At 40.1% G+C, this 20544-nt stretch overlaps 1 protein-coding gene across 1 annotated transcript in view; it reads right to left on the bottom strand.

Moving 5' to 3' along the window:
* Ppp2r5e (protein phosphatase 2 regulatory subunit B'epsilon) overlaps nucleotides 1-20544 on the bottom strand; it is a 149876-nt gene that overhangs the window by 2427 nt on the left and 126905 nt on the right. Inside the window, exons 5-12 of the mRNA XM_010638755.3 lie at nucleotides 11552-11682; nucleotides 11353-11412; nucleotides 10380-10488; nucleotides 8789-8842; nucleotides 8638-8688; nucleotides 7203-7322; nucleotides 4562-4689; nucleotides 3379-3480 (exon numbers count right to left, since the gene is read on the bottom strand). Of these exons, the coding sequence (XP_010637057.1) occupies nucleotides 3379-3480; nucleotides 4562-4689; nucleotides 7203-7322; nucleotides 8638-8688; nucleotides 8789-8842; nucleotides 10380-10488; nucleotides 11353-11412; nucleotides 11552-11682 (755 nt within the window). The remainder of the gene's footprint in view (nucleotides 1-3378; nucleotides 3481-4561; nucleotides 4690-7202; nucleotides 7323-8637; nucleotides 8689-8788; nucleotides 8843-10379; nucleotides 10489-11352; nucleotides 11413-11551; nucleotides 11683-20544) is intronic.

Raw genomic sequence — 20544 nt, forward strand, 5'->3', positions numbered from 1 at the left:
ATTACTTTTATTTATTGATCTGCTAAATTACCAAGCCCTCAAATTTAGTTCAATATTGATTTTACTACTGATGTTCAGGCTTTTAGATTTCATCGCTTAACTAAAATTTACCAAAAACTGATTGATCCAAATGGAGTCAACAAATTTGATTTTGCCCAGACATTTTGAAATTACTCTTGTGTTTCTTTATAAAGGGAGGATATTTTATTATTAACCAAGTGTGAAGCACATATGAATATATGACTAAATTGTAAATTAAATAAATTCACATTTATTAAAAATAATTCACTGTGCTATTCCTAGTTTTTCATGTTGCAGTGAACCAGTAAAAAGGAGGCCGAAGTCAGACACTGTGTCAAAGGCCTGGTCCGTCACTTACCAAAGACTTAACTTTCAGTCACAGTGCAAATTTTACTCAGAGAAATCCACATCAGTGAAATGAAATTTGTATGTAACCAATACCTTATATATTTTATGTTATCACCAATATTTTTTGAAACACTGCATTAACATTTAGAGCAATACAAATTAATCCTCACCCTCCTGTCTCTCCCTGAAAAACACTAGAGAAACCTATGTAACTTCTCTTTCTACTAGTCTTGCATGAATCTTGAAATATGTAATGTGGTTGTTCGTATCTTTATTCCACAATTAATATTTTGATAATTTAGGCCTTGTTTACTACAATTAGTTTTAACAATCGCAAGTGCAATCTGTCCAATACAAATTTCAGTGGGCATAACTGTTTTCAAACAATTACCTATTTGGTAATTTTGATCCTGAAAAGTTGTATTTACAGGGTACTAAGAGGCGAGATTAGATAATCATGCAATCATTTTGGATTCTAGATTCTTGAATGCCAAGCAAACTACGTGGCAAGTTATCAATTTTTGTTTCTCAGTCCAGTTTGGGGACAACATTTAGTCTAAAGAGATGTTCTCAGAGAGCACGTCCTTGAGTACATTTAAGTCCATTCTACAGGTGCAGCTGAGTTTTAATGCGTCTGACCTTTTTATTTGGAGGGAGATGAGAACGGTAAGCAAGTGCTTGGGAACTTACTCAACTGAAAAACAGCTCAATTCAGGTCACATTCACATCGCTCTGATTAACAGTTTAAATTATGCTGATGTCCTCACAATAATCATCATCTATTACCAAAACATTTCGTTCACATTTTTGATGAGGAGTTTTCTAGCATTCAATGCAATTTATCCTATGGGGCTTTCTTCCAGGCGAAATTTGTGATGGATGATCACACAGCTGTCACACTGACATGAGACATTTCTCACGTATTTACTGCTCCCTTATTCCTTCCCACTCTCTCTCCCTGTAGGTGGGAATTTTAAAACTTAACCCCACGTCACCATGGGGATGCTGCCCCAATCCCCTTCCAGTTTCACTTATACACAGCACCGGCACAGGTATCTAGTAGGGTTAACCTTTACCCCACTGTCTTCAGACGTGCAGTACTTTTATCAACTCTGAACTGAAGCCATAAACTTCTTGCCTCCTGAAGTGAAATTTCACTCAGTTCTTCTATGAAAGCACCGTTAAACCTTGGTTCACTTTTTCTCATTCTCACATCTATAGAGAAACCAGTGCTTCTTTCTGTCCAGTACAGTCTACAAGCACTCATTTGAACAAGAGTTACCCTTGCTTTAAAAGAAAAAAAAAAATCTCTCATTAAGAAAGTCCACTGGCTATAAACCTTTTTTTTTTTTTTTTTTAATTTTTGGTACCAGGGATTGAACTCAGGTCCTTGAGCCTTGCAAGGCAGGCACCACAACCACTAAGATAAATTCCCGGCCCACTATAAGCCATTTTAATATGCCAAAATATCAGAAACAACCTCAATTTTGTCTATTCCTAATCTCCCTAGTTAGCTTTTTCAGAGGATTAGTCTGTTTAATGATAAATGATAACACATTTTCATTATTGACATTCATTAAATATGAACCAATCAGTTTGACTATTTTAGAAATAAGTCCGTCTTTTATTTATAGAAATGTTTTCTGGTGCTAGGAATCAAACCCAAGGCCTATGACATGCTAGGTAAGCACTCTGCTATTAAGCTACCTCACAAGACCCTTGAATAGTCTTGATAGGATTTTATAGATTTAGTCCTTATCCAACTAGGGTAACAGGACGTCCTGTTGCTCTTAAGACAAAACGCAACACACAACAATATGAGTATGTGCCCTTAGCCCTTTTTTAAGTAATATTTTTCAAAGATTGTAAGTCTGGGCAAAAAGGTTTATTATGAATTTAATGTGTTGCAACAGCTGCTAATAGAGTGAATTAAAGGCTATTTAAGTTGCAAGTGCTGCGTGACCTATCCCGTAATTGATATTTATCTCAATAGCGTGGTTAAAAAGTCGGCCTGGGTTTACAGCTAAATACTTGCCACATTCCATAATTAAGTTGTTTTTCACAAACCACATCCTTGGTAACAAAAAAATATGTATCACTGCAGTGGTCTTTTGCCCTCGGCCACCAAACTTGTCCCTCATTTCTCTTTTTATCAGTAAAACACAAAAAATACTCAAAATATAAAGAAGCACGGAAAGCGAAGGTAGCTTTCTTTCTCCTGGAGGTTCAGCAGGTCCGGGGCACCTGAACATCTGCACACACCTCTGAGGTACACTGTGGTCCCTAGTTTGATGCTCTACAAGCTGACATTGCTTCAGGGTGGTCATAGCCAAACCAGAGACCCAAATGCTAAGAGCTGTCTAGTCTTTCCATGTATGTCTTCTAGAAAGGTGGACATATTGGACAAGAAATAACAAAACTGGAGAATCTTGTAAAGGAGGTGTAAGAAAGACTTTACTAAGCCATTTACTGTACAGGGTCCCACTGCCTTTTGCTCCCTTATGGTCTAAATCTGAACATTAAGACTTACCTATTGCCAGATTATCATCACCCTATCTTCCTTTTCTGCCCTGTAAATTGTAATGCATTTATTGGGTTTTACAATGGAAAGTTAAAGTTTCGCACCAAAAAGCTAGATAACAGTGCCTCGTCACTCCTCTGTTAAAGAACAGCCCCGGCCTGACTCTAGTTCAAGCAGGCTAGGAATGGTAGTGTGCATGGCAGACTACTTGACGGTCCCTTAAGTGAGCCTGTAATATCAATTATTTGCCAGGCTCTTAACCCTGAGGTAGAACTGAAATACAGAAGGAAAGAAACACTCCTCATCACAGTGACTACTGCAGTTTTGTTTCTGAGTGGCTCACTAGCAAAGATACACCTGTGAGCATGCAAACATAAACAACAAAGGAATAAAGTTGAGCTGGTTATGATTTGGAATGCAAGCAGGCAAATTCAGGAAAGAACTCAATAGTCTTTTTGCACAGCAGACAAAAAAGCTTGAAAAGTTACCGCTGCCGATCTGACTTGTACGTTGCTGTGAGTTCATCAAACATGGAGCTGTTCATCTCCATAAATGCCTTCAACACATTGTACACTAGTGCCACAATAGCCCTGTGGAGGGGAGAGAGGAGCACGTCCGTGAGTTCCATGTAACGGGTGCCAGAGGGGGAAGGCGAAGGGCTAACTCACTCCTACTGCGTACTGTCTCCAACAGTTCACTCTTTTCCACATCAAGAAAGTTTAATTCTTTACTATTCAAGGTGAAATCTATCTAAGGGGGGGCAGAAGAAGAAAAAAGTTCACTCTGCCCTTCTAATTATTGGTACTTAGAACAGATGTGGCCATCGCCACCTGATAACTTCATATAACAAAGAGTGCACAAATAGAGCAACGCACCCTAAAATAAGCACCTGTGGTAGGACTAACCTTAGATACCTTGATTTGTGTAAAATTTTACTTTTTAAGTAGTAATATGCATAATTCGTCAAAATCAGAAGCAGTCCCTACGGAAACAAGTGTCTGTGTGTGAAATGTATATACAGAGTTATTTATGTACAGTTGCTCATACTCAAAGATAGGATAGGAAGGCCCTATATGCTGGGCAGTTTAACAGCATCTACTTTTCTGGCTGTAATTTGCGTCAGTCCATCCGCTCCCACTGAGGCCCTCCGCGGCCCCAATGCTGACACGGTAACTGACAAGATGGTGATGGTTACTATTAGCCATACAACATTACACAGCTCAACAGCCAAAATGGTGGGCGGCCCGGTCTTATCAAACGGAAAGAGAAATTCTTGGACAATGTGAGGATCATGTCATGATGGGCTTAACAGCTTCAGACTAGAGTCTAAGTACCTTTGCAAAAACACTCAACATTACTTCCAATTTTACAACAAATGTGCTTCTGTTACTACTAGGAGAAGACTGGTAATGATTAAGTCATGTTAAACCACAAGTGTGTTTCCAAAACATTTATAAGAAAGAGTACTTGCTCAGTAGCTTCTGCCCTGTGTCCACTGGGAGGAAAGTTTCAGTTTGTTTCTATTAAGATTCCAGATTGCTATTCGTCATAACAGCAGTGGAAAAGCACCGAGTTTGGGATATTGAGAGTTGCAGAATTCCCTAAAACTACTCTGGAAGGAAGGGAGGAAGGGTCAGAGCAAAGGAAGAAGAAACAAAACTGAAAACCTACGGATTCCAATGTTCTTTTGAAATCCTATAAAGGCTGGAAAACATGATGGGAAGGATGACATTGGAGTTTTCTTCTATCAAACTCATGATGTACTCATTATTCCAATAATAGAGAGCTCTTTCTGCCACCTTTGGGAAAAGAAAGACAAAGGTAAAACAAATGATAATCTTTCTAAGCAGAAGTATTTTAAGACTATTTTTAAATTGTCAAATCAAAAGTAAAATTACATATTAATCGCTTTAGATTTTTGTGGATTTAAAATCTCTCGGAATGTTCCAAAGTGGTTCATCAATTTAGGGAAAGAATGTTTTCTTTCTATTAATTTTTTTTCCTTTTTGGCACCAGAGATGGAACTTGGGTCCTTGCCCCTGGCAGAGGCACCACTGAGCTACATGCCCAGCCTCTTCCTGCTAATTCACGTGCTCCTTAAAGGCTTCCCATCATCATCTGACTGCACAGTTTCCGTACACAGCTCCCAAGCTCCACAGCGTCACCATCGCCACGAAATGACTGTCCCCATCACAGATCCTCTCTCTCCTCCTGCACACTTCAGATGAGCCACAGGCCCTGGACCACAGCAGACAGAGGGCTGGAGCACCATAACAGAGGCTCAGAGACCCCTGGGTGCCCACCCCGTACAGCGCACCCACATTTACTGAGCACTTCCTGTGGCCCCTGAAGTGACTGCAGATGGAAGGCGTCACCTTTCCCGTACTGCCACCCGTAAGTAGGGACACTGCCCTCCCAGTGAGGACATGGAGGTTCAGAGAGCAGGTAACCTGTCTGCTCGTTCCAAAAGCCTGGGCTTCCCCAGAGCTCAGTTTTGGTCCCTTCCTTTGAATGGGGAGAGCCGCGAGATGGCTGGTCAGTTTCCGGCCTTGGGGACACTGGCTACATGTACACCAGGCTGCTGTCTTGGGTCCCTGGTCCCTGCCTACCTTGCTACCCACTGATTCCAACTTGGTGGGCTGGGCCTGAGTTGCTCACCTTGGGCTTTATGAATTCAAATGAACACCACAAAAACAGGCCCTGAAATTTCTACAAAAGGTGGTGACTTTTAAAATTTTTTATTTGTACATGTTTGAGGTGAATAATAATTACATTCACAATGGGGAGTTTGTATATGAACATCATCATTCTTTTTACTTTCCTTTCCCCTCCTCTTGAGTAGTTACAGGGGACTTGGGCATAGCCTATAACCCTCGCACTCTGAGAGGCAGGAAGGTGATGAGTTCCAGCCACGCCTGGGCAATTTAGCAATTTAGTGAGAGTCCATCTCAAAAATTAAGAACGGCTGGGGGTGCAGCCCAGTGCAAAGCCCCGGGCTCAATTTTCACACAGTGGGGCCGCATCAGCAACTAACCAGGCCTGCACCCTGGCTGACACTCCAGGCCCTAGATAGAGCCACCGTGTGTGGTGCTGGTTGGGGCCATCTGAGCCGCCCAAGATGATGTCTTTGTTTCTGATGCTTCTGAGCATCATTTAAGCCTCCCCAATGATGTTCAACTGAGGAGACTCCTGTAGCAGGCGTCCTGATAAAAGCAAACAAATAAGGAAAAGAACCCAGATGTCTGAGCACTTTAGGACCCATGCAATACACAAACGTTTAGTGAGATACCAAATCTATTTCAATCCAGACATATGTTGTAGCGTCTCAACCCTTCAGGTAATGGTTTCTACTTTTCTTTGCCTTTGTGGTTCAACCACCAGCCTGACGTAAGATCACTGCTCTGCCACATAAACATGTCTATAGATAAAAAATCCAAACAACAGCAAAAGCTAGTGTCTCTGCGTTGCAGGATAATAACAGTGTAGGGAGAATCCAGCACCCAGTGACCCTGTTAGAGCCGTGCTTCTGGGCTACATTAATTTGCACAGTCTCCTGGGAATGATGGGTGGTCCGCAGAGCTACTCCTCTAGGCCTGAAGTCGGACCTTTGATAAGACAGCCAGGAAGGAAACCCAACTTGCTGTGAACCCTGACCCCTCTTTCTTTTCTCCCGTGTGGGCTCCACAGCACCAAAGCAAAGGCCATGGTAAAGCAGCACCTTCCCTGTGTTCTCCCTGAGTGGCCACAAGGAGGCAGAGCAATCTACCACAAGGTCAAGGGTTTCCAAAAGAAACTATATTTAAAATCAAATCTCAATTCCATGTCCTATAACTGGGACCTTGAACAAATAATCCTCTGACCCTTACTTTAAAAAGTGAAAAAAGAGCTTCACAGCATAATGTGAAGTCTAGAGAAATAGCATCTGAAGCATCTACATAGCACAGAGTATTAGGGTTGTCCGTTCCTTTGTAAGCATTATTTACTGTTCTTTCTACTGCAGAACCCAGCCTGCCCACTTCTTATCATGCAATTTCCCTAAGATAAGTTCTTTCAGTGATCCTGTCTGCACATCTGTGAAAAACGGGGATGGTGGAAGTCAGGCTGCTGGACAGGAAACACTGTGAGAGCAGCTTCCGGGAGCCGGGGCTCAAAACAAGCAGCCACTGTGAACATCGCCGTCACCATGGGAGAAAGCAAACAGCAAAAGAACAACTAAAATGCCAATAAAAACAAGCAACACGTGTTCATTATATTTATAAGTTAATCAAAATACTTCATGATGCATGGGCTATTTCTGCTCACTGCTACTAACCTGAAAATGGGGGCTGGATACACACTTGGCAATTTGTTTAAACAAAGGTTCTTGAATTTTAATAAATTGTGATGGTTCAATCACATCCAGAATTTCTTCTAGCTCCCCAAGGAACATGACCTGTAAGTAAAAGCAAAACACTGATGGGAGACACTTTGTTTAAAAATGCCACATAATCACCATTTGAGGAAAAAAGGTACACATAGAACCAAATGTAAGTGAACCAGGCATCATCTTATGTTAGAAGATGTTCATTTCACAAAGAAATCACCACAGGGTATTTTGTTAAAAGTCCCCTACAGCATTGAGAATATAATGCTACTTCCTCTGAAGAAAATCTGCTTGCTACAAATACTGTACAGAACCAAATGCACTTATACTATGTCAGGGCCCTCGAAAAACAGGCACCCCCGGCAGGGCTCACACCTTGGATCACTCTCTCCCAGTTACACACACACACACACACACACACACACCCTCCTTAGAGAGCACAGTGAAACTCTTGGCTTCAGTGTGCCTAGAGAGCTTTTAACACTCACAAAAAGGAGCCAGACAGAATTGATTTGGTCAACTATATTAAATATAATGGAAATGATAAAGATAAATTTTTTAAAAGATACCTATCTAGCCATGAAGGACAATTTTGGGGGAAAATTAAGTGTGCAACTAAAATATAAAAATTAACACTGCTTTCGTATCTTGAGATGCACTAGATAGCAAGGGGGTTAGATTTTATTTAACAAGTGGTAAGAAATTAGAGATAAGGGTTTAGAAAATTAAAGCAGGTTTGAGGAGGAAATTATTTCTGCAGACAATTACAAATTGTCAAGATACATATATGAGTTCTTCCCAAAGAGAAACCTCTGTGCCAGGGCCACATTCCTCCTGGCTCCTAACCTTCCTGAAGAGCATCTGGAGAGAGGGGTGCAGAGCACCTGCCTCCAAGCTGCTGTGAGAGCCTCAGCCCACACCTCACACAGCAGCACCTGCCGCCTATGGCAACGGTGCAGATGACGTAGCGCCGAACCTTCCAGAGTCACCTGGGAACAGCTGAAACTAAAGGCCTTGGCATATTTTAAGGGTCTACATCGTAAGATCCCATCTGTAGTGTGCTTTAAAGTGGAGGCTGAAGCAAGTGGCTCTAGCATTGTACAGTGCCGGCCAAACCTCCAGACTACGAAGAGGGAGGGCACTAGGAAGGTGACAGGGCTATGCCCCTGGCCTCATCTCTTCTCACTCAGTGTGCCTGGGTGGCTCCTCGCCCTCCTTAAGCCTCAATCTCTGGGCCAGTAAGATGAGGATTTAACAGACCTGCCGCAGCACCCTACAAATGGGTTCGGATGAAATGTGTGATCTTCTAAGTGTTTAGCCCAGTGTCTAGCACTCAGCAGAGGACTTAGAAGGCTACTGACCGTCTTTGACATTAAGCACTCACCTCTTTTTGACTGCATGTTTTAGGCCAAAATTTCATTAACCCCCTAATAACCTAAAATTAAAGGAAAATAAATAAGTAGAATTTAATTTTTCAAGTAGGCTTTCAGGAAAAGTGCTTTTTAAGTTTTCTGGAATTATGAAAAAGTACTTACTGGTTCTGTTAGTGAAGGATCTTTCTCCAGAAACTGTACTATACAATATGCCAACTAAACAGGAAAAAAACATAAAGGACAAAATTTTAAATTTTATATGCTAAGGGTTGAAAAACCACATTTTAAAACTTTCTAACCCATTTTCAGACTCTGGTTTTAACGTCACAAGCAATTCATTTTAACCGTCATATGGATAAAATATAGCAACCAAAACTAAAGTTGGTTTGTTTGGGGACCCAAGATCTCCGTACATGTGCCCAGGATGGCCTTAAAACTTTCTGATCTTCCCGCTTCAGCCTTTCAAGTAGTGGAGACTACAGGGATGTGCTGCCATGCCCAGCTAGAACCTACTTTTTCAAGCCAAAGCCTGACACTAGGAGGATCCTAGGAGAATTTTTTTAAGAGTAATGAGACATGAAGCATCCAGCCAATGAAAATCAGAAGTGACATCTCATTCAGTGTCCTCCAAGAGTTTCATGTACACATAATTCCGGGCACATCTCATAGGCTTCCTTTCGTGCTAGCAGCAACAGTACAAGGTTAATACTGTGTTTCCTTCCCCTACAGGGGAATGAGACTTTCTAAACACCAGCACACATATACTAACACAATTTCACAAGGAGTTAACCACAGTTAGAACCTGGAAAAATGTAAACAAAGTTCCACATCTGATGCTAACACAGGTGAGGAAGAATTCTTTTAAATGATCACAAAATGTGATATCCCACTGCCAGCACCAAGAGCAAGATTCACAAGAGGCTTGCAAAGATTCTGGGACAAGAAACCACTCTCAAAAATACCAACATTTTTGATACTTTCCAAATTAGAAACATATGGACTAATTTTTCCTCGAAACACAGATTTTCACATCTTTAAAGAACTCTGCTTAGAAAAACGTGTTACATTTTTTATGCAAAATCAAAACATCTTCAACGAAGGCAGGAGCAAGACAGAGGTTTAAAATACTAAAATTAAAAATATCACTAGAATTGCTTCTCAGTCTTTTGACTAAGATCAAGTGTGGTAAAAATATCACTAGGGCATTTTTCTGCCCTCTAGTGACATCCTTACCACACAAGGAAGTGTTAGCACGGAATCAGAATGAGGACAAGATGGGACATGCTTCTCCAAGTAATAAATGCTTATTAAAAAAAAAGATGTGAAAATTCTGATAGATTTATTTACTGGTGAAAGTTCATTCGTACAAAGTGAGAAAGAAATGCTGAGTGAAGTGGGAGAAGGGCAAAGGGCAATGGACAAACATTAAAAAGGATGACACAATGCCCAAAGATCTTAATCTGAAGACCACAGCCCATGTCCAGTATATAAAATAGACTTCTAAGAAGTCTCGAGAGCACGCGTTAAAGTTCCCTGAGAAACAAGACTGAACAAAGGATGCTCCCTCCTAAAACTATTCCGACTATCCTATTGCGGACAGAAAAACTACCTACTCATTTTTATTTTCCTCAGAGAGTATTTTAAACTTTAACGAGTCTACTTTTTCAACTGGGGAAATATTAAGTGTCCAAAGAAATCACTGAGTTTTCAAACTTTTCATTTGCTTCAAAAGTAATTATGCTTTAAATTCTACCTGGGCGTGGAAGAGTGATAAACTCCTGACCGTGTGTAAAGGGATCAACACCTTCACCAGAAACTGTTTGTGTTCTGCCTTCAGAGGTAAAGCAAAGCCATTGATAATACTAGGAAAAGAAAAGAGACAGATTAGCAATTCTAATGCAACACACACACATGGACAAACTGTTCATTGTGAGACTGGTTAAATCTTAGTCAGTTTAATTTTATTAAAAACATAACCAAAACCTTCCCCGATAGCATTCAAGATTTCCTAAGTGACTCAAAGGGTGAAGTGAAGTGGAAGGAGTTTATGAGAAGTCAATGTGCTTGTGGTCAGCGAAGGAAGGCTCCTGTGCACTTGAAAGTAGTAGGATCACCCCTAAAACACTTGTATCAAAAACCTTTATTTTACCTTTCTTCCTTTTCTCCGCACAGCTGCCTGCCTTGCTCACTTCCTACTGTCCAGGCCTGGGAAGTCACAACCCTCTTCTCTCCTTGTATTAGGAGGAAAGACTGAGTGATCGCTGCTCAGCTGTGCCAGCCTCCCTTGTGTGTAGAAACCTACACAGCAGCCGTCTCTGCCCAAGTTATTCTGTGAGCCCAGCTGCAGCTGTTCTAGAAATACACCTGGGTACACGGTTCTGCTGAAAATGGTAATCTTACTGACTTATTATAAACCTGCTTTCAACCGGTATGGCACTGGACAGGGTAGCCTAGAAACCAGGCTGAGGCAAAGTAAGACGGCTCAGCGCAACTGGCCGAATCACAACTGATGTACTGTGGCTGTAGAAATGAATGAACGGTTAGCTCTTCCAGTCACTCCAGTGGAATCAGACACATGGAGGTGTGGAACAAGGGGAACAGGAAATTGCACCTTGTAGAGTCAGCTGGGAAACACGCTAAGCACAAATGAGAGAGCTAAGTCAGAGTCTCACTGTGCTGCCTGAATGATATTCACCTCAGGTGAGCGATTACACAGAAGTGCCTACCTTCCTAATATTTCCAACAGTTCAGCTACGCCATTGAAGTGTTCTGTTTCATAAACAAACCTTAAAAGACAAGAAGAGAGGGGAAGGCGGGGAGGGGATGGACTAAAGTCAGTGTACCACGTTCATACACCGGAGGTTTACTTAACACTTCTATAGCAAGGTCAACTTTGCTTCTCCTGCACCCCCACCCTCCACTTACCTTAGAAAAATATTGTTAATCTGTTTTCGGATAAATGCTCTAAGACCAAGAAACTTGCCATAAATTCTGTGTAAAACTGTCTTTAAGTAGTCCCGTTCCCGAGGGTCTTCACTGTCAAATAGTTCCAAAAGCTGAAATGAAGGAAAAAGAGTATAACTATCAAAAGAAGTTTCACGGGAGAATGTAGGGATGCTCCAGCTCATTACTCAGCAGCCTTCTCTCTTCCTTTCTCAGGGCCTGAGTATCAGTCCCTGGGAAAGGGCTGCTCAGCGAGCGGAGCTGTGACAAGTGGACGCGTGGCTATCCACACACACAAGAACAAGGCTGTGTCCCCGCACTTCCCACCGGAGCTGCAAAGTGACTCCAGGCGGAGAATGAAGCGAAAGGCAAGAGGCAAATTATAAAACAGAAGAAAATACATGAGTAACTCGTCATAATCCTAGACTAAGAGACTTTTTAAAATACGACACACAGAGCGTAAGTAACAAAAGGGAAAAAACTAGACTTCTTCAAAATAAAAACATTTGTGTTTCAAAGGACATCATTAAAAAAGTGAAAAGTCCCACAGAATGGGAGAAAATATTTGCAATCTTTATCTGATAAGACTACTGTCCACAATGTATTATGAACTCTTAAAGCTCAACAAGAAAAAGACAAATAATTCAAAAATGGAAACAGTATTTTTCTGAAGAGATGTAGCCAGAAGAAGGTATAAAAATGGCTAATAAATGAAAAGTTCAATTTCATGATTTAAAGAAACACAAATCAAAACAACAAGAACACACCAACAATGTGATGTCTATAATTTAAAGAATAATAAAAAGTGTTGGTGAGGATATGACAAAACTGGAAACTTTACATAGTCTGGGAAGGGACAGAAAATGTTGCAGCCGCTTTGGAAAACTTCGGTGCAGGGTGTTGGCCAGAAGTGTATGTGGGATGGATACACAGAGGTGAGGGACTTTTGGAGCCACACACCCTAGACTCCCAGAATGCACGGAAAGAGGCAAAAAGACAGCCTAGAGGGCCACAGTCCAAGTAGGAGCAAACACCTCGTCTTAAGGAATGAGCACTTTGGCCCTGTGTCCCCCTCCCCCATACACCAATTTCTTACTTAGACCGGTCCTAAGGTCAGTCATAAAACAGACTTCCCTAACCTCTCTGTCCTTCCCAGTCCCTGCATGAATTCCTGCATATACATCGTCCTGCCTTTGTCCTTTCCCCTCGCTTCCTGTTAGTCACTTCCCATTGGGGCTGTATTTATGAGACACTAGCACACTGAGGGTCTCGGTTAAAGGCAGCTCCTCTGGATCCTCTGAGTCTGTGCTGGACCCTGACTCCGAGTAAGTCTTTGTTTCATCCTTCACGGCGTGCCACGGCTGTTAACTATGACAGGTAGCAGTTCCTCAGAACTTCCAGTTACTGGTGGCTACAACTAAAGTTGTATCCCAGGGACCAACTAAAAGCACTGAAATAATATAACCATACAAAAGCTTACACAAATAATCATAGTAGCAATATTCAAAAGAGTGAAAAGTGAAATCATCTCAGTGGCATCAACTGATGAAAGAACAGACAAAATGTAATAAAAATATAATATTGTTCAGCCATAAAATAAAATGTAATATGCATCACTGTATTATTACAACATAGATGGACTTTTGTAAGCATCATGTTAAGTGAAAGAAACCAATCACAAAAGATTATATAATGTGTGATTTCATTTAAATGCAATATCCAGAATTACAAAATCCATACAGACAGAGGTAGAGTGAGGAGTGACTACAATGGGTATGGGATTCTTTAAGGATAATATAATGTTCTGCAATTATATGGTGGTGATGGTTCCTCACTTTTAAAAACCTAAACGCATTTTTTGAAACAGTAAACTGCAAATTTAAAAAGTAATGTTATGTTATATAAATTGTAAATTCTTCATCATAAATAGCCTGTGTCAAGTATTTTGTTACAACAAGGGAAGACTAACATTCTCAATTAATTATGTGACATACAACTCAACACCCCTGCAAGTGAGCAAGCAGGTCTACACCAGACACACAGCCGCCCCACCCAAGGGCATGACCGTCCTGACTCCAAGCCGGCTCTCCTCACATCCCATGGCACAGGGCAACAGAGGTCAGGACCAACAAAACAACCTGATCCTGAATGCAGATAGCACACAGGGAGAAAAAGGAGCAAGCAGACCCCACGGCTGTTCCTTCTACCAAAGGGAACAAAGGTCCTTCAGAATGAATGGGAGCCAAAGTCTGGGGCAAATGGACAGAGGGCTCTGGTGTGGGGAGGGCACCTCAAAAACCCACAGGCTATAAAGCTAGGCAGAGAAAAATAGTGACTGCTACAACCCAAGACTGCAGATCCTGGAAAGAAACCGTTCATTCAAAAACATAGGAACTTTTTCTTAGTTTAACTAAGTCTTTGATTTTTCTGTATTTTATTATTTTTATCTTTCCTTCATCAGGTTTTTGGGAGGTTTAGGGTTTCTCTCTTTCCTTTTTTTTTTTTTTTCTCTTCTACTTTTTCTCTCCTGTTCTCTTTTCAATTGTAAAGCAATCTGTCTTATCTTTTATTTCCTGTGTCTTGCTTTTTATCTCTTTCTTGCTCCTTCTTTCTTGCGCCTCCTCCACAACTATTGACTTCCTTTTACTCCTTCGTAGGCCCCATCTCACTCTTCGCTCTACTTCTCATATCCCATTCCATTTTCAAAGTTTGTTTCCATTCTCCGGTTCTCCACTCACTCCACCTTTACCAGTCTAATTACTGTGCTGTGTGAACCTCTAGGTAGCTGGTTAATTTTACTCTCGTGTAAAATTAGCACTACTGTGCTATTGCCAGAAGAGGCAGTGTTTCCATTTAGTAGGTACTTACTATAGAGGTCAACAGTAGATCCGTATTTGGTTAATTCATAGATCTATGTCTATGGTTAAAGGTAGTACATTATTGGTCCTTAGGATTAGTCAATATTCAGTTTCTACTTGACACTATAATTGATACTGATTTTACTGCTATAGCCAAGGTGACAGCTGCTGCTTTTAACTGGTTTTATTTGGATGTCAATATCTCGATTGCCAATGAGGTGATTAACAATACTGCAACCGAAACACCTTCACTGGAAGAAAGGTAGCTTCTTTAATAAATGATATTTGAAAAACTGGCTTTCCACATGCCAAAGATTGAAACCAAACCCAAGGCTTTCACCATGCACTAATCTAAAATCAATATGGATCAAAGAAAGATCTAAATATTAAAACAGAAACTAAATCTGCTGGAAGAGAGAATAGGCCAAACACACAAGGAAGGACACAGAAGTAGGCAAACGCTTGATGAACAAAACCCACACCACAGGGGGAATACTACAAAGAATCAACACCTGGGACCTCATCTTATTAAAAAGCTTCTACACAGCAAGAAAAACCACCAAGAGCAAAGAGACAACCCACAGAGTGGGAAAAAACTTTTACCAGCTATTTGGATAAAGGATTATTCTGTAAAGAACTAAAGAAAAAAAAACTAAAAAATTAAAAAAAGAACTTTAAAAAATCTAAAAGAAATATAAAGAACTAAAAAAAAAAAAAAAAAAAAAAAAAAACTTAAAAAAAAAAAAAAAAAAAAAAAAAAAAAAAAAAAAAAAAAAAAAAAAAAATCAGACCACCCAGACTTAAAGACACAATGCAAAAATGGGCATCTGAAATAAAAAGACACTTCTCAGATAAAAAAATTAAACAGCAAAAAAATCTATGAAAAACTGTTCATCATCACTGGTCATTCATAAATGCAAATTAAAACAACACTAAGATTCTACCTCACTCCAGGAAGAATGACTGCTATCAAGAAATCAACCAATAACAAATGTTGGCAAGGATTCGGAGGGAAAAGGGAACCCTTTTCCACTGGTGGTGGGAGTGTACACTGGTGTAACCACTGTAGCGATTTCTCAAAAAACTAAAACTAGAGGTTCCATTTTATCCAGTTATACATCTTCTTGGCATCTTCCTGAAAGAATTAAAAGCACCATACCACAGTGATATATGCACACCCATTTTTACAGCAGCACAGTCTATAGTAGCTAAATCTTGGAAACAGCCCAAATGCCCATCAACTCATGAGCATATAAAGAACTATGGGCTTCAGACATTTCTAGTTAAATGGATGGACCTTGAGACCATACTCTTAAGTGAAATAAATCAGACACACATGTTTATATACTGCATTATTTCTCTGGTATGAGGAACCGGAAGTGAAATAAGGACTGAAATGTATGGCAGATGTTGGGAAATGGAAAGAAAGTGTTCAAATGGGAAGGGGAACAAGGGAGAAGGGAGAAAGGAAGGGACAAGAAAAAAAGTGAACATAAGAGGAAAAAAGTGGAAAAGCTTTGGAACATGGGGGAAGGGGGTGGAATAAAATAAAATAAAGCAAAAAAAAAAATTTTTTTTTTTTTGGTACCAAGGATCGAACTCGGGTCCTTGCGCTTGCATGGCAGACGGTGGAACCACTGAGCCAAATCCCTGGTGCACAATTTATTTTTAAAAAATAAAACTATTCCTAGGGAACTGGGTATCAGGCCAAATACGCTCCCATCCCAAGTAAAGGAAAGTGGTTAGATGCTGGGAGAGATGCAAAGTCAATAGGTAACCATACCCAGAGGACACCACTGAAAACTAGACATAAGGAAAGAGGTTTCCACACAACAAAGAAAGCTTTCCACTGCAAGCCTTGACACAAACAAACTAGAAACACGAGAAGACAAGATAACAAATGCTTCCAGAAACTCCCAATTCCCCCAAAGCTGGTCCATGGGGCATGAAAGGGGAGAAAACCAAAAGCCACACACCCAAAATTATTTGAAATGATATGAGGGGAGATAACAAAGAAAATCAATAAGGTATTGGCAAGCACAGGAAATGTAAGCAAATACTGGGCCAATTAAATAAAGCAATTAGCAAATCTACAGAGGACACTAATAAAAAGCTAACAGCTCACAAAAATGATGAAAAACATGAATGACCAGTATAGAAAAGAATTAGAATCCATTAAATAAATTCCAAATAGAAATTGAGGAGATAAAAATTCTATTGAAAGAATGGGGAGGAGAACTGATCAATGTCTGGACAGAGTGTCAGATCTAGAACACAATACCAATCAATAAGAAATACCTTAAAAACAGCAAGACAACATAAAAAGGATCAAAAGGCTCCTCAGTAATGAAAAGACTAATGTAAGATTAACTGGAATTAATGCAAAAGCAGAAGACAGTAGAAATGAAATTAAAAAACATGTTTACTAAAATAACAGCAGAAAATATCCCAAATAAGGGAAAGAATTTAACATACAGGTAAGAGGGGATACAGAACATTCCATATCAATGTTCAAAGAAATGAACATGATACATCACAGTTAAAAACCTCAGGAGTCCAAGACAAGAACAGAATTCTTACCAGTGGCGGGAGAAAAGCAATGAGTCACTTACAAAGGTAACGATATTGTAGCCCAGTGGTGGCAAACCTATGGCACCAGTGCTGCAGCAGGCACATAAGCCAAGCTGCCCCAGCAGCCAAGCATGGGACGACAGCACACGTAGGAGCCGTGTGCACGCTCAGAAAGCAGGAGCAACACCAGGCGTGATCTCATGAGCTGTGACTTATTCAAGCTTCCACACAGCCAGTCAGTGCACTGCCAAGGATATGTGCAGTAGACCCTCGACTTACAGACTCAGTTCATTCCCAAAGGCTGGTTGTAACTCAAGTTGGTCAACTGCCTTTGACCAACATACTTTATTCCAGGCAGATCTCGGTGTCCTTTGAGAGACACTGGTCCAGGATTTCTCAACTCCACACAGGAAAGGATATTATCACGGTCCTTCCAGAACTCTTTAAGGGTTAAATGTATATCTGAGACCATCTGGAAGCACAAGCAGCCAGCATTCGGGTCATAGCACAAGACTTTGCTAATAAGTTAAAACTAAGATTCTGATCACAACCCAAGTTGTATGCCCGGCTGGTCATAACTCGAGGATCCACTGTATATATTTGCTTGGACTGGCTGTCAGTTTAAATACATTTGTTTTTATTAACATAAGATTTTAGCTTTGAGGCTTGTAATGAAAAATTGATTTGGGGTGGGCGGGGTACCGGGGATCGAACTCTGGTCCTTGCACTTGCAAGGCAAGTGGCGGAATCACTGAGCTAAATCCAATATCTAAGAGTTAGCTAAGAGATGTTCTAATTAAGAGACTAAAATTCTTTTATTGTGGTGCTGTCCCCCTAACATATTTGAACCTGCAGCACTAAATGTTGTGAAAGAATTTATGACAACAAGAGCAAGGATATTTATATTTGCTTGGAATGGCTGTAATTTTAGCAGAAGCTCCCACAAGATAGGTAATGCACTCAGATGACTTTTTCAAAGCAGGCCAAAAGCTGGAGGTCACTAGAACTCTGCTCCCTTGCACTGGTGATCAGTCAATTCAACAGGAACTAAGCTGAAAAAACCACTGATAAAGACTGTTGATTCAGGGAATATCCAATTCTTTGGTGTTGACTAATAATGTTAACTATTTTTGGTAGAAAGATATATTTGTATTGGGTGAGCCATTTTTTTTAAATTTTGTGATTTTTGTAGGCTTCAAGTCTTAAACACCAAAAAAATAACTACAGCAAAAAAAGCAAAAGTGAAAACAGATAATATAAGTTTGTTCCAAGAAGCCATGACAGAGTCATTTGGAGTGAGTGAATGCAATGGGAAACCGTTATTTATTCTGCATTTATTCTGAAAGTGTTGTGTGTCACATATCAAGTGTCAGACAGCACTTTGCCACCAACCACAAAAGTGTTGCCAAACTTGGTAAAACTGAAAGTTCCTTGAAGAGAAATCAAGGAAATATCATTCCCAGAATCTTAAAGTTTGCGACTGTCTTTCTAAAACAAATCATCTGATAACTGCCAGCTCACTGTGCATAGCAAAACATGTTAAGCCCCTCTCTGATGGGAATTTCAGCAAAATGGCCGTATTGTCTGGGAGTAACTCTTTTTCACTTTTCCCAAACAAGGATAACATTATACAATACATCTCTGACGTGCCACTTAATAGAAATAACATTAGAGATTGAGTCTTGAGTATGGCAAGTACTCTTAGCAGCTCACCACAGACTTACAAAAGGCAGCCTGTTATTCCATGTGCTTGGATGAAAGCACAGATATAAATAATCATGCAGTGCTAGTGGTAATTTGGAATTATGCTGTTGGTGGCATCATGAGAGGAGAGCTGGTGAAACTGGTGTCTTTGCCTGGAAGAACAAAGGACAGATATCTACAATGCTGGGATGGAGGCTTTTCTGTCACTAGACATAAGACCAGAAAAAGTGGTTTCAATTACTAGTGACAAGACACCTTGCATGGTGGGGTCAACATCTGGTTTCATACAGCCCTTTGTTAAAGAAGCAAAACATCCAGTCATTCAGTTTCATTGTATTAAGCACCAAGAAGCTCTTTGTGCCACAGAAAGCAGCAGAAAGGTGAATTACATCACAGCTTGTGTTCTTAATTTTTGACAGTTTCAAACATTTCTTGATGAGATTCGGGCTCAGTATCATGCTTTACTGATGTAAAATAACGTCCAGCTGCTGAGCAGAAGACACATCCTAGAGACCTCTGTAGCCTGCTTGGATGAAATTAGGCTGTTTATGAATGAAAAGCGGCAGGAATATACACAGCTCATTGATATTATCTGCTTTAACAATCTCACGGATTTTACAGATTTTATATTGCACTTTAATGTGTTGAACAAAAGACTAGAAGGCTGAGAGAAAATAGAAAGGATGTTTTGTGCTATCCAAACAGCTGAGAGAAAAGTGCAGGCGTTTTGAAAGAGACCTTGAGGGCTTAGGATTTAGCTTAGTGGTGCTGCCACCTGCCTCACAAGTGGAAGGTCCCGAGTTCGATCCCCAGTACAAAAAAAAAAAAAAGAATATGAAAGAGAGTTTGAAAATGGTAGCTAAAATACTTTCCAAATCTACAAGTACACTTTGAAAGTTCTACATTTGCAGACAACCCTACAAACCATCAGGAAACTTACAGGAACTTTCCTACCATTATAGAAGCTATACAAGGAACATGTTTAACCTAAAGAGAAAGACAAGGACTAAAAATCAAAGGGTGGAAAATACTGTTTCAAGTACTTGGAACCAAAGACAAGCAGGAGTAGCTATCCTATTTTCAAAAAAAGTAGAGTTTAAACCAAAACCAATCAGAAGAAGCAGAGGCTTCTATATGTTGGTTATGGGAACAATTCAACAGAAAGAGATAACAGCTATAAACATATATGCAACAAGAGCACACCCAACCTCATAAACAAACACTACTGGACATAAATGATCAGATAAACATGAATACAATTATAGTGAGGAAACTCAATACCCTACTACCAGGCATAACTGGATCCCCTAGACAAAAAAAAAAAAAAAAAATCAACAAAGAAATATCAGAATTGAACCAATCCTTCAAACAAATGGACTTAATTAATTATCTAGAGTATTCCACCCAACAGAAAAAAAAATCTTCTCCTTACCCCAAGGAACTTTCCCCAAAATAGACAATAAAGCATACATATGGATCAAATTACAATGCATAGAAACTGGAACTTAACAGCAAAGGCAACTACAGAAATTATGCAAACACATAGAAATTAAGCAATATACTCTTGAGTAATCAATAGATCACAGAAGAAATGAAGGAATAGGACAATTTCTGTGAATTCCCACAACAGAAAAACAAAACAAGCCCAAATAAGTAACCTAAAAATGTATCACGTCAAGGTCTTAAAAAACCAAGAACAATCAAAATGAAAAGCTAGTATAAAGAAGAAAATTAAAGAGCAGAAATCAATGAAATGAAGACCAGGGCCGGGGATTTAGCTCAGCGGTTCGGTGGCCTGCCTTGCAAGTGCAAAGACCCGAGTTCAATCCTCAGTACAAAAAA

Source organism: Fukomys damarensis, unplaced genomic scaffold, assembly GCF_012274545.1.
Source record: "Fukomys damarensis isolate Sample0158 unplaced genomic scaffold, DMR_v1.0_HiC HiC_scaffold_21, whole genome shotgun sequence".
Taxonomy (NCBI): Eukaryota; Metazoa; Chordata; class Mammalia; order Rodentia; family Bathyergidae; genus Fukomys; species Fukomys damarensis.